We start from the raw sequence: 13,434 nt of genomic DNA, 5'->3' as shown, positions 1-13,434 counted from the left end.
ATAATATATTTCTTTAGTTATGACAAATAGTTAGGATTCATATATTTTGCAGGCAGCAAATCTATTTTGTACTGTTGCAACAAGAGAATAGCATTACAATAAGGGACTGGTGTTTTAGACGGAAAAAAACTAATCACAGAGATGAACAAATAATCATAGATAACATATATCATGTAAACAGTACTGATAAATTGTTTTTATACTATGTATTTTTTTTTTCTTTTGAAAGTACATGTTATGCAGTAAGACTGATGATTTTACGAAGTAAACAAATTCTACAGCATTTCTGGGCGGAATACCCCGTACACGAGTACTGAAAATACTGCTGTCTTTAACTTGAACTTTTTTCATTTCAGTTCAGTTCTGTTTCTGACAGATCTGTGGATGTTCCCCTGACCATGTGTCACAATGGCAATCTAAATCAGCCTTGAGAGGAAACCGTACCCACATTTCAGCAGGCCTGCTTTTTATAGCTCCCTGGTAACTAGCAGTCGTGAAAACGTCTCTCAGAAATGTTACCAAGCATAAGAACAGTACATTTTCCATGCGAGATGTGCTGCACGTAATGGACATGGGGAAGTAATGCAGTGAAATGAACAAACTGGAATAAAAAGGGAAATGTGTCAGCCTTTAGGCATAATACAAAGGTATACATAACAAGATATGTCAATAACAAAAATAGTAGGGATAGAAGTAAAAAATCGCAATAGTTATTTATTGCATTTAGTAGAAATAACCGGGTGTTACGCCCCCACCCATAATCAAAACCAGCCAATACAGGCCCTGGATCCCCTTAAATGGGTGTGTATGTATGTATGTCTGTCTGTCTATCTATCTATCTATCTATCTATCTATCTATCTATCTATCTGTCTATCTGTCTATCTATCTATCTATCTATCTATCTATCTATCTATCTATCTATCATCAACTTCAGAACAAGTAAATACTTTCAGCCTCATGTCATTTGTAAATCACTTGCGCCACATTCACCGAATCACAGCTTCATAACTTTTCTGCTGCGGCTTTTTTTTATTCTTAGATGAGACATTTGATCAGGCATCCCAAGTCAATTGGTGACATTTACTTTCCTTTCATGGGGGCTTTTAACACCCAGTTTTGTCCCTGTTAAAATGACCTTTAACCCAAAGCTTCAAATTAAGTGTGGATTTTACTTGCATGCAAGGTATATAATTTAAATCTACAACATTCTTCATGCTGACATAATGATACAAAGATACATGGCTTCAAGAGTAATGGTCAAATTACAATTGCTGCTGTGCTTCCTATTTAAGACCTAGAAAGGGGATGAAACAGGCACAGCAGGGACTATAGGTATGATCTGGGTCGCAGGCTATCTTCCTTTCATGAATATAAAGAATTTAAAATACTTAGTACATTAACAGTTGTGCTGTTAACACATGCAGTTTTTTTGGCTGGAACACTAAGGCTTATATAAAGCTTTGTAACTATGCTCCTTTGGTTAATACACAATAATGGGTAAATCCAGTACAAGGTTGATGGAGAATTAAAACCACCAATGTATATATTGTCAGTAAGAATTTCATAACAGTCTTCTTAGAAAATACCTCCAGACAGCATTGTGGTTGTGTTCAAAAACTTCAAGATCTGTTTTTTGTGTGTGTATATTTTTTAAATTTATTTATTTTTTTACTTTACCAGTTGCATCCTCAAAACACTGAGACCTATGAATTAGGACACAGACAGTGTAGAAATTTACTATCCACATTTCTCCGAACATGTAGCATTTCAGTTTGCGCTTTGTTCTAGTGTTCTAAAGTAGTGTTAGAAGTAAAACCAGTTTTTTGGCTTTATTCACTTTAAAGAGCCCAAGAACATATTGATCTACTATTTAGTAACTGAACATTGTCAGATCTGGCACGATTGGTATTTTGTGATATCTAGCTGTGCCACTAGGGGGGTAGCTTAACAATTCTTGTGAACCATTGCGTTTTGCCAAGGATTACGAGAAAAACAAAATCAAATGTTGACTAATTATGCTAATGAGGGCACTTTTGGGTTAACGGTACCAGGCATAGTTAATTGATAAATGCATATCTTACCGTAAGTAGTGCCCTGACCCAATAAGTAATCTATCCAGCAATGTGTTTTCAATGGCTTAGATTTTCTTGTGAATGTATTTTACATGATTACACACATTACCAGGTCATTCAGTGTTGTGTAGCCTAAATTTGAGAACATGAAACAACAATTGATTCAAATGAAGAGGTAATCTTTATCCAAGGGTCCTTATAGGATGAGTTACAGCATTAAAATACTATTTAAGTGTCATAGGGATGATTAAGCTGGCTATGACTGTATATACAGCAATCAGGCTCTATCTGCTAATTAAGCAGTAATTAAATTATACTGAATAGGGTTTTTTTTGCCTGTGTATGTCTATTTCTGCCTTACATAAGCGCCGAAGAACACGGGCAGCTGGAAGTTTAAAATGTCTGTCTTAAAGAGGAATTATCTTTTGACATGAATTTGGATATAATCTATCTATCAGCTTGAGTTCCTGTGATTAATAGCCATACAACCTGCTACCTGGTGTGGATACCATTATGTATTTTGCTACAATCTGTCGCTGTAGTCTTAAAAATGCTACCCACTGCCTGTCAGCGCTAACACTGCAAATTTCTAATTATGCGTTTCTAGGATGAGCAAACTCTGTTCAATCTGTATGTCAGGCTAAACGTATATAACGGGTTAACTTGGAATGTTTATTTTTGAATAATATTTTTAGTGGCTAAAACAAAATTCTCCCTAAACAATGCGTTTGGCAGTTTAGCAGCCATTGTACTTTAATCCCTCCCATACTGGCACATTTGGGATTTATTTAATTTATTTATTTGGGTAAAGTTTAATTGCTAAATAATACCGAATGGAAAGGTACTTATTGTTTTATTTGAGGTAGTGGTGTGGGTCCGGAAGAACAAGGCAGAATAGAGCATGTCCGGGACCCCCACCCATAGCCAAGAACTCGTTTAAATCACAAGAAAATCCAGCAAAGGCTTAAAACTGTAACAATGAAAACTTGGCACACGGGCCAAAAGAATTTCCCTAGTGTCCTTCTAAACTGAGGCTGTTCTGTTGATCAGGCTTTTCCACATCCAGCTGTCGAGCGACCTGATATCTGCAGTGAATGAAAGGTTGAGTCCAGGTCCTGCTCTCCTTTGCCTGACTGGCTACCTGTTCAAGCTGTAGGACTACAGCTACTGAGGATATGCAAGCCAGCCGGCTTTGGGTGCTGCCGCATTATTTCCATGCGGCTCCACCATGCCAGAGCTGCGACAGTGGGAGCTGTCCAAAAGCTGAAGCATCCCACCTGAACTGAACTCACAAATTGTTTTCTATACACTGCACTGGTGTTTACTTGTAATCCTGTGGGGGGGGCGGGGGGGGAGCAACAAACATGCAGACAGTGCTATTGTAATTTCACCTGATTATGAAGTTGACTAATATGTCATCTGTTCCAGTTTTAGTGGGAAACAAATCCTTATATAGAAAGTTAACTCCAAATCATGTGTGAATACAGTATGCTGTGTTCTACTTGGAAACAGTTCACTTAGAAATTGTTTATTTGCAGATTATAATTATAATTACCATGTTCCTATTTCCCTTCAAATCTGTCCATAAATGTGTGCCCTTTTGTTGTGCACTTCATATTAATAAAATGCAATTCATGTCGTGGTGCATCTGAATTGAAATTAAATTTATAAGTGAGATTGAACATCAAACATTATATAAATGGCACAGTGTCATATGGAAATCTGTTGAATACTTTTTTGAAATATTTCAACTGGAGTGCTGACCACAACAAGGTGTTTGGTGTTTTGGTCGAGATAACGAGCTACATTTATTCTTTGTTCGAGTTTTGGGTGGGTGGGGGTGGGGGGGGGGGGTTCAGGCAGTTAAAGCAGAGTTGACCTGCTTCATATAGTGTCGTGCAGCTTCATGAAGCATAGAACCCATTCAGTGACAAGAAAAGGGGTGGAAAACTCATATGTAATATACTTCTTATGTATAACCCTCCTCCAATCACAGAGCAGTATTTATTTTTTCAGCATAATGAGTAATCCAATCACTCCAATCAAAACCACATTGGGGGTGTGCAAAAAAAGAGAGATTGAGCCAACAGTTTATTCACAAAAACATAGTATTCACTAGGGTATTTAAATTAGTTCATAACAATTTAAAGTTTAAAAAGATGTTTGTGTGGTGCTCTTACCCCAGCTCAAAATAAATCTATATCCCTAACATAATCCCTAACAATATGTCTTCAATTCTAGTAATATACTATTGGCTGTTTTGTGGACCTTAATTAGCAAAAGTATAATTATCATAATTAAATTTGCGAAAGTAATGAGGCCTTGCCCGATTAACCCAGTCACATTGAACAGGTTTGCTAATAGTTTTTTTCATTAATTTACCTTATCCCTTTGCTTGAAACGAATCAAAATACAGTGACTCAATCATTTAATGTTCATATGCAGTACATGTAAACTATTAAATCGTGCCTTATTGTCAGTCAAGGTCATTTCTCTCAGAGTATACAAATGTTCAAAATTCTTTAAATGTTAGAACAATTCATTTTAAACCACGACACACAAAGACTGCAGTAATATCACTGCACCCGGTGATTATAATATAGCACACGGCTGAAGGTGAGGATTTTTCTCCATGTTATATTAAATGACATGACCCCGCTGTTGGATTCTGGCATATAATTGTATCTAATTTGTACATGGTATTGAACTAGCAGGGTGAGCTTATTCTGACTGCCTGTCATATCTGGTATCTAATTCTCAATGCATATAAATTAGTTTAAACTACAACAGAGAAGACAATCGTGTTGGAGCCTGTTTGCAGCTAAATCCCTGTGCTAATGATATTTACGATAAGTATGGAAATCCGTGTCATTGCAGAATGCAAAATAGATTCTTTATCTTGATTATAGCATAAAACTCTCACTAATGTAATTCTACGGTGGTATTCTTTCCGCAGGAGTGGTCCTTGAATAGCAGAGGACATGTCATTTTTGATCATTGAAACCTTCCTGTTCTCATCCTTCTTTACTTTTCATGAATGAAGGTCAGACTGAGACTTACCAAATCCACAATCCCACCGAAAGGATTATGGAAAGTCCCTATACCCATTTATCCTTTACTGTGATGTATTGATTTTCATCTAATAATAAATATTAAATAAATAGCCCACTGTACCCCCAGCAGGGCTCTCGTCTACAATGGAAAAGCTGCCTGTTGTGCCACTGAGTCCCCTATTTTTCTGAAAATGACTTCATGAAATTGAAATTCATAGGATACGGAACTTGAGTGCCTATACAACAAGGATTTGTAATTCAGTGTTACTAATATTTTACTTTCCTGACACCTGCTTTTCGGAAGCGAGATGAGAGAATAAGGACAGGTTTCTAAAATACACACAGGCACATACATACACAGCATCCAGTATTTTCAACAGAGGCGGAGATTTCAGGTCCAGGGAGTATAAATCCAGTCCAGTATTTTGTTTCAACCAACCAGTTGAGTTACTCTGTGACTGTGCCTCTTTTAACTCAACTGGTTTGTTGAAACAAAGTCTTGGACTGGATTTATACTCCCTGGACCTGAAATCTCCACCTCTGATTTTCAATTCAAAATAGAACTAAAAGTGTTAGGGGCCAATATGAGAAGGTTATCAATCCATCCAGCAATCAATATTCCAGCCTCTTATCCAGTACTGTGTTGCAGGGTGGCTGGTACCTCTGAGAGAGCATAAGGCACAAGGCAGGGATCCACCCTGGATGAAACAGCAGTTCACTGCTATGATAACCACAATAACTGAAAGCAATGAATTATCAAATGTTATAACCTTTAAACAAATAATAGCGATGTAATTGTTAAGGTAAATGGTCTCCATCATATTAAACCAAGCTCTTAAGATACTTTAAAAAGTATTTTTCTCAAAAGGATAATATAATTTCTCAAAAGATAACATTAATGCAGCTGGGAATTAACCCAAGCTAACCTAACATTGTTTTTTCTCTTAAAATTATAGTGAGGTCAATGGAAAGACTTAAGATATGGGTATTTGCAAACTCACTATATGATTTAGAATGTTATTGTGATGCGGACAGCACCAAATTCATGTCTGGTGACCATTTCTGTAATAATGTGCAAAGAGTGATTCTTTTCCTGAGCTGTATTCCATCTAAAGATGTTTAGGAGAACGAGGAAAATTTAATTTGATGTGGTTGGTATTGCACTGCAGGCCTGGCATCAGTATCCACTAGGGGGCATTTAGGTGCATTGGTGGAATAAATATATTTGAAATTGTCCTACTTTGCAACACAAATATACACAAATTGCACTCTACGCTAACTAGATTATTTGTGAAAAAAACATTTAAGAAATAAAAAAAGATAAAAAAGCTATGTTTTACTGGAAATCCAGGAAATGGGTTGAGCTATGTTCATTTAATTTAATATTATAAACTTATTTGGTTTTTATGCATTTATTGCTATTTTTATCTTACAGTATTTGGAAGCCATGCCGTGAGATTACTTATCTCTACAGGAATGAATCATTTAAATTGAAGAATTGTTACTTATAAGTAACAATGTAGAATGTTGGGGTGGGGGACATTTTTAAAAATAAAATTCTCCAATGTTTATAGTTAAAAATAATTATTTCTGACCATTTCAATCTGGAGATCTAGTACGGTCCTGTGTCTCTTTTCCTTGCAGTGTAACATTTGACAGAAATTAACTGCGTACAGGTAACTGCAGTGTAACATTTGACAGAAATGAACTGCGTACAGGTCACTGCAGTGTAACATTTGACAGAAATGAACTGCGTACAAGTCACTGCAGTGTACCTGGTACCTGTACATGTGCCTTGTCAAGTTGTTGCCAGGCTGTGTCAAGAATAATTTCAAACACCTGAAATGATAAGGTGTTGCAGATGTTCAAGTCCACTGATTCAATTATGTTTTGGTTGATTATATTTTCCTGATACGGCACAATCAGGAAAAAGTTAAGCCTCTGGGGAAAATGAAGAGCCCTTGGGAAATTATAGATTTATAGGCTTGACTGAAGAGTGGGAATATGATTGAGGACAAGCATCAACATTTCTGTGTTGTTGACAGAGTGGAAAGTGTACAATAACTTACAATAGATTATTACAGTGACACTAAGATTTTCATATTTTTTATAAATCACAATATAACTAAAAATCCCAAGAAATGTTCAAATGCATCGTTTATAGTACACAATTGAATTCAACTGAAATCTGTGAATGTAAAATCTGTTTGAGATTATGCTTTGCAATTGTTTTTTTCTATTTGCTGAATGTGAAACTTGAACCAGCATTCTTTAACGATTATACCTTCTGTCTGATCATACTTTCAATTTCCCTGTTATCCAACATACACTAGATTTCAGTTTCTTTTATATATTTATATATTTGTGTGTATGTGTGTATGCACATAGCTATTTCCGAGGTATTTACTGTATGTGTAACGTTTTTATATTGTAAACATCTGATACATTTCTTGTCCTGTTGCAGATTATGCTGTTGACTGACCCAGATACTGAAAGTAGTCTGCTGATCAGCACTGATGAGGGAGCCACTTACCAGAAGTACCGCTTAAATTTCTACATTTTGAGTTTATTGTTTCACCCTGAGCAGGAGGACTGGATTTTGGCATATAGCCATGATCAAAAGGTATGTGACATCTATCAGTTTAGGAATATTGAGGCCTAGAATGTCTCTGTCTAGCCTCTAAATGTGAGAAACTTACATTTCAAATTCCTGGCAAAAGACAGCAGCATTTTCAAGCATATAGTATACTGTTCACACACCACTACACCGAACATCGCCTCAGTATGGATTTTTGAAGCATTTCGACTACGCTTCAGACAGAATTATGGATATAAAATATGAAATGCCTATTGTGGGTTCCCTTGAATTTATGTATTAAGCTATTAGTTTTTTTCTGTTAGATATTAAATCTTGTGAATGTAATTGACTAAGTAAGATTAATCTCCATTTCTGGCAAATACATACATAATTGGCAACAAGCACAAAGTTACAACGCTGACACTTCCTATATGGTTTGCTGTGTATGCTGTTTAATTCCTTGTCATAAATTCACTAAACCCTGTCATATAGAGTATATTTTTCATCCTAGAGGTAGAGAGAAAATGAAATAAACAAAATGGGTAGAGGTTAAGGTCGTCATGTTGAGATTAGAGTTTTGCCCATAGAAATGAATGGCGAGTCCCCACAAAGATATAATTACAGTCCTCTGTGCGTGTCGAAAATAGAAAGTTGTGGTTCTCTAGATCTCTAATTGCAGGATCTCGTTCCTGACTAAGATGGCTGTGACATCGTAGAGAAGGGCCTGATTTCTCTAACGTGGAATCGAAAGGTCACAGCAGGCAGCTGGGAAGTTGATGAGGCTCCGTATGGAACTGACCTTGGCTTCAAGAATGTGACTAAGTCTTACGCGGCGGAGGCTGTAAAGAGCAGAGGAGACTGAGAGCTGCTTATCCACGTTAGAGGATCAGCCTCAAGTTGTGAATGCTGCCAGAATATGTTTTTTTTCGCTGTGTGAATGGCAGAGATACTTACTGGGAGTGTTGGGCTTCACTGGAACTTCTCAAGCTTCTTACAAAGTCCATAAACCAGATCCACAAACCAGCACTAGAATTTCTGTTTTTTATTTCTAGCTGTAGATCCCTCTCAAGAAAATAAATAGATATTAGGGATGACAAGATTCACCGACGGGTTCTCCGGTTTTCCCCCACAGTCCAAAGACATGCTGAGGCTAATTGGAGTTACTAAATTGCCCATAGGTGTGAATGTGTGAGTGAATGGTGTGTGAGTGTGCCCTGCGATGGACTGGCCCCCCATCCTAGGTTGTTCCCCGCCTCGTGCCCATAGCTTCCGTGATAGGCTCCGGAACCCCCGCGACCCAGAAGGATAAGCGGTTTGGAAAATGAATGGCTGGATGGAAGATTCACCGATTCACATCAGTGCACCAGCATTAACGTTCACGATGATATTGCCCTGATTAAAAAAGTGTGAAGTGGATACAATTTCAGATAGACTTGGGATGCATGGTTTCTAACATCTTTGCATCTGTAAAATGCAATTTATTAATTAGTATAATTATATTATATAATTATTACCAGGGGCCCTGTTAAGAAGGGTTGTATCTAATTTCCTACTCGCAGTCGCCATTTTTCTCACCAGTAGATTGACCTCTGGTGGCACATGCTATGTACTACAGTATATTGGCTCACCACAGCATCTCCTTATCAGTTTAATAGAAAAAGGAGCATCTGTATTTTTGACAGACAGTATTAAAAATAATACCTTTGGGATTTCTAAATACTGGGGTATACCGTAATTCCATTATGCTGCCCAAGACTAGGGACAATGTTTTAATTATTCAGAAAAGTGACCAATAATTTTTGACCAATAATTTTATATTTAGATTGATTACTCCTCTCGAAACTTTCTCAAGCGCACTCTCTCTTCTCCAGTTCTGCACTGCAGTCAGAGGCCAATTCTCATCAAGTCTCTTGTCCAAGTCTCACACAAGTTGGGGGCGTGTCCAACAACGCATCGTACCATATTGCATTGAATCGCAGTGTTTCGCAATAGGGGTGAATCGTATCATATTACATTAGTAGCTGCTTCATATGTATCTTTCATGTATTTGATCATTGCCAAGGCATCAAGATGTGTCGGCCTCAGTGATGGAGATGCACATCCCTAGTAGATATGTAAAATTAATATGCAATGCTTAGGTAGGGAGGAGAGGTGGACATTTCAGGTCCAGAAAGTAAAAATCCAAACCAGGATTTTGTTTCAACCAACCAGCTGAGTACTATATGGCTGTGAATCTTTATACTCAGCAGGTTGGTTGAAACAAAATCCTGGTCTGGATTTTTACTTTCCGGACCTGAAATGTCCACCTCTGGTAGGGAGACCTTGTCCACCTAGAAAAGGAAAATTGATGTCTTCTGTACAGACTGACTTTTTGGCGAGATCTGAGGGGTGACAGTGAGGTCAGAGGCAACATGGTGTCTGATGTAAGAACTGCTTGAACCATGTGTAGGAAGCCTGAAGAATGAAGAGAATGTTGTCAAAGAGAATATATAATTTGACAGATCAGCTTTAACTCGATAGACAGCTGTATGGATGGATGATCCCATCTATCCATCCTCTTATGAACGGTCCCCCAGTTCCAGTCCTGCAGGGCCAGCATCCAGCAGAGTTTGCAGATTTCCCTGCTCAAACACATCTTAATCAACTAATTAGCAGGTTTAGTAGGTGTGTCTGTGCAGGGAATTCTGCAGACTGTGTTGCAAACTGTCCCTCCAGGACCGGAATTGGGGAGCACTACTGTAATTATCCTACTCAGGGTCGCTTCCACCCTTGGAGTAGCAAGGCGACATTGCTGCTTTCTGAACCACTGCCACCATAAACAGATATCGTGATACTACTGCTTTCAGTTCCAGTGTGTTTTTCAGGCATGCGAAGATCCATGCTCAGAAGTTGTTGTACATTAATATTACTTATTATATTTAAACCAAGTGGTTAATTAACTTCCCAACATATCGTGCAGTGTTTTTTATGGGGTATTCATCAATAATTTACTAATGTAGCTTTTCCTTAAATCAGTTGTATAATAGCCATAACATATACAGAAAACTGGAATAGAAATCTTAGCTATTAAAAACTGTCCATACTGTATGTTCAAAGCCCTTCTCCTTCTCCTCTGGTAAAATACAGAAACCTAGAAGACTAAAATTCTGCTTGCATGTGGTAGTTGCCTTCCTTAGTCCCCTTGTTCTCTTTTATTCTCTCCATGTGTCTCAGAAATAGAATTAAAGTACCATTCCCTCAACACTGTGGCTTTCAAAGAAGCAATCGTTTTTTTCTTTGGTTAGTCAAAGCATGTCAGCACTACGCAATTGTTCCTTTTTGGTTTATTGTACCACATACATCTTCTGACAAGATGGGACACTCAAAAGCTTATAACTGGTATCTTCAACTTGTAAAAATTACAGTGACAATAATACAGTAAGTCCTTGCTTTGGTCAGCCTTCTTGCATATGAGAAGAAAGTACCCTGTCTTTTGTGATCTAATGGAGAGTCCTTGGGGAATGATGTCCAGACACATACTTGGCTTTGATTCTCGCATTATGCCTTCACGTCATTGGCTCTTCTCCCAGCCATAACAGTTTTAGAGCATCTCATTGGCAGGGGATCATTCACACATTTAAATGACTTATCCCTGGTGCTGAACCCTCGGCTAAGATCCATATAGCTTTTCAGTTTGTGCAGAATTTCAGGGGATAGATGCTCACCATTAATCCATCAATCCATCTTCTGTAACCACTTCTACCATTCAGGGCCATGGGGGTCCAGAGCCTATCCTGGAGGCTATGGGCACAAGGCAGGGAACAACCCAGGATGGGGCACCAACCCATCACAGGTCACACTCACACACCACTCAGTCACAAACACACGCCTATGGGCAATTTGACAGCTCAAATTAGCCTCAGCATGTCTTTGTACTGTGGGGGAATTCAAAGGACCTGGAGGAAACCCCACAACGACACGTGGAGAACATGCAAACTCCACACACATGGAGCCATGGCAGAGACTCGAACCCAGGTCCCAGAGGTGTGTGAGGCAACAATACCAACCTCTATGCCACCATTCCTCCCCACCAGTAACCTGCACATCATATTTTATTCTTATACTATGATACTATGCAGACTGGACACATATATTCAGTGAAATAGAATACCTGTATGTTCTTTATGTTATACAGTTTGAGGTTAAGCTCTGTTAAAGCAAACTGTTTCACATAGACTTGTGGATAATATTGCCATTATCTGCTGTCTTCATGATATACTTCAGCGTAGGCCTGCTGTGTCCTGGATGTGAAAGGTTATTTTGTGTTTTCCGCTTGATACAGGCCTTAATTGGATCATTGTTTCGTTTAGGCTTAATCTTTTTTTTTCTAATGGGTGTTCCTTTCACATATGATGTGGGACAAGTGTTTCAATTAATAGCAAGTGACTGACTCTATAGTAAATCATATGAATGGTAATTAAATTATATTACATTTATAACAGACAGTGAAAAGCCTATTAATTTGATCAAAAATAGAAATTAACTACAAATGAAAGTTAATTTCAATTTAAAAACGAATAATGATTCAAATTTACCAGTGTATGGCTCAGTGTTTTACACAGTATTTATTTACATCTTTATTTTTAACATATAAAGGTGCACCAGAAATAAATAACAGTGTTAAAGAGAAACATATTTTACATTTTGTGTATTCTGTTCTTTGTACAACTATACTTAATCAATGGAATAATATAACACAGACCCTGCCAAAATATGCTTAAACTATGCATAGCACATAAAACAATTATTCTTTCACCATAGACACCATTTGTTTATGTTAAATTTTATCACTCAATTACTCTTATGTATGATAATCAGGGAAAATTAATGCTCAGGACATATTTTTTGAACACCAAACACTGACCACAGAGGATGCATTTTGGGTTATTCTGCATTTAAACTGATTTTGATACCTAAATAATGTTATGTCCATGTCAAAAGAATACATGTATTATTACAGAATTCCTCATCAATATATCTGTGAGTGCAGACCGTTAAAATTGCTGCATACAGAATTTACCATGGAGAAAGACATAGTATCCCCATCAGGATGCATATGATAATCAGCATTCAGTTGATTCTATTTTCAGACATATTTCAGGGAAATAGGTAGTGACCTAGCATATAGCCTGTGTCACAAGTCTTTTCAGGCAATGAGGCACGTTAACTTTCTATTGGTAGGTATTGGTACACAATACACTAGAAGTCTTAGATTCATAGGCCTTTTGTAAGAGAATCAAAATCATTCTATCATTCTATGCACAAGTGTTTGATATGCAGATTGCCTCATCATGATGTCCCCTCAAGTGTTTGCATCATTGTGTTTTATCTGCTTCTTGTCTTCAAGCCATGTCATTTGCACTCATAGCTAAAAATGGTTAATAGCAATACAGTTTGAATCCTTCCTCCACAAAGCCCCTTTGTTTTTAGAAAAACAAATCTAATGTAGCATTACATAGAATCGCCAGGTCTTCTATAATTATGAAATCCTAATTACACATGTAATCGCTTTTTATCAGTGTACCTTACATTAGCCATAAAGACTCTCAAAATATTTATTTAAATTATTTAATATATTACAATTACTCTAAATTTTAATATTGAAGTATTCTAAAAAATATATATTTGCAGATACTTTGAATTTATATAGATATATGAAAGATGGAACTATAGATCACATGTTGGTTGATA

At 37.3% G+C, this 13,434-nt stretch overlaps 1 protein-coding gene across 2 annotated transcripts in view; it reads left to right on the top strand.

Moving 5' to 3' along the window:
* Positions 1-13,434, top strand: part of sorcs1 (sortilin-related VPS10 domain containing receptor 1) — a 120,599-nt gene that overhangs the window by 64,786 nt on the left and 42,379 nt on the right. For both annotated transcript variants that reach the window (XR_002836549.2, XM_023798746.2), the window contains exon 4: positions 7,591-7,749. Coding sequence is in view for 1 of the 2 variants with exons in the window: in XM_023798746.2 (XP_023654514.1) it covers positions 7,591-7,749 (159 nt within the window). In the remaining variant the exon portion in view is untranslated. The remainder of the gene's footprint in view (positions 1-7,590; positions 7,750-13,434) is intronic.

This window comes from Paramormyrops kingsleyae, chromosome 20 (genome assembly GCF_048594095.1).
Source record: "Paramormyrops kingsleyae isolate MSU_618 chromosome 20, PKINGS_0.4, whole genome shotgun sequence".
NCBI lineage: Eukaryota > Metazoa > Chordata > Actinopteri > Osteoglossiformes > Mormyridae > Paramormyrops > Paramormyrops kingsleyae.
The sequence above is the reverse complement of the archived record's forward strand: the minus strand, read 5'-3'. Positions and strand labels throughout refer to the sequence as shown.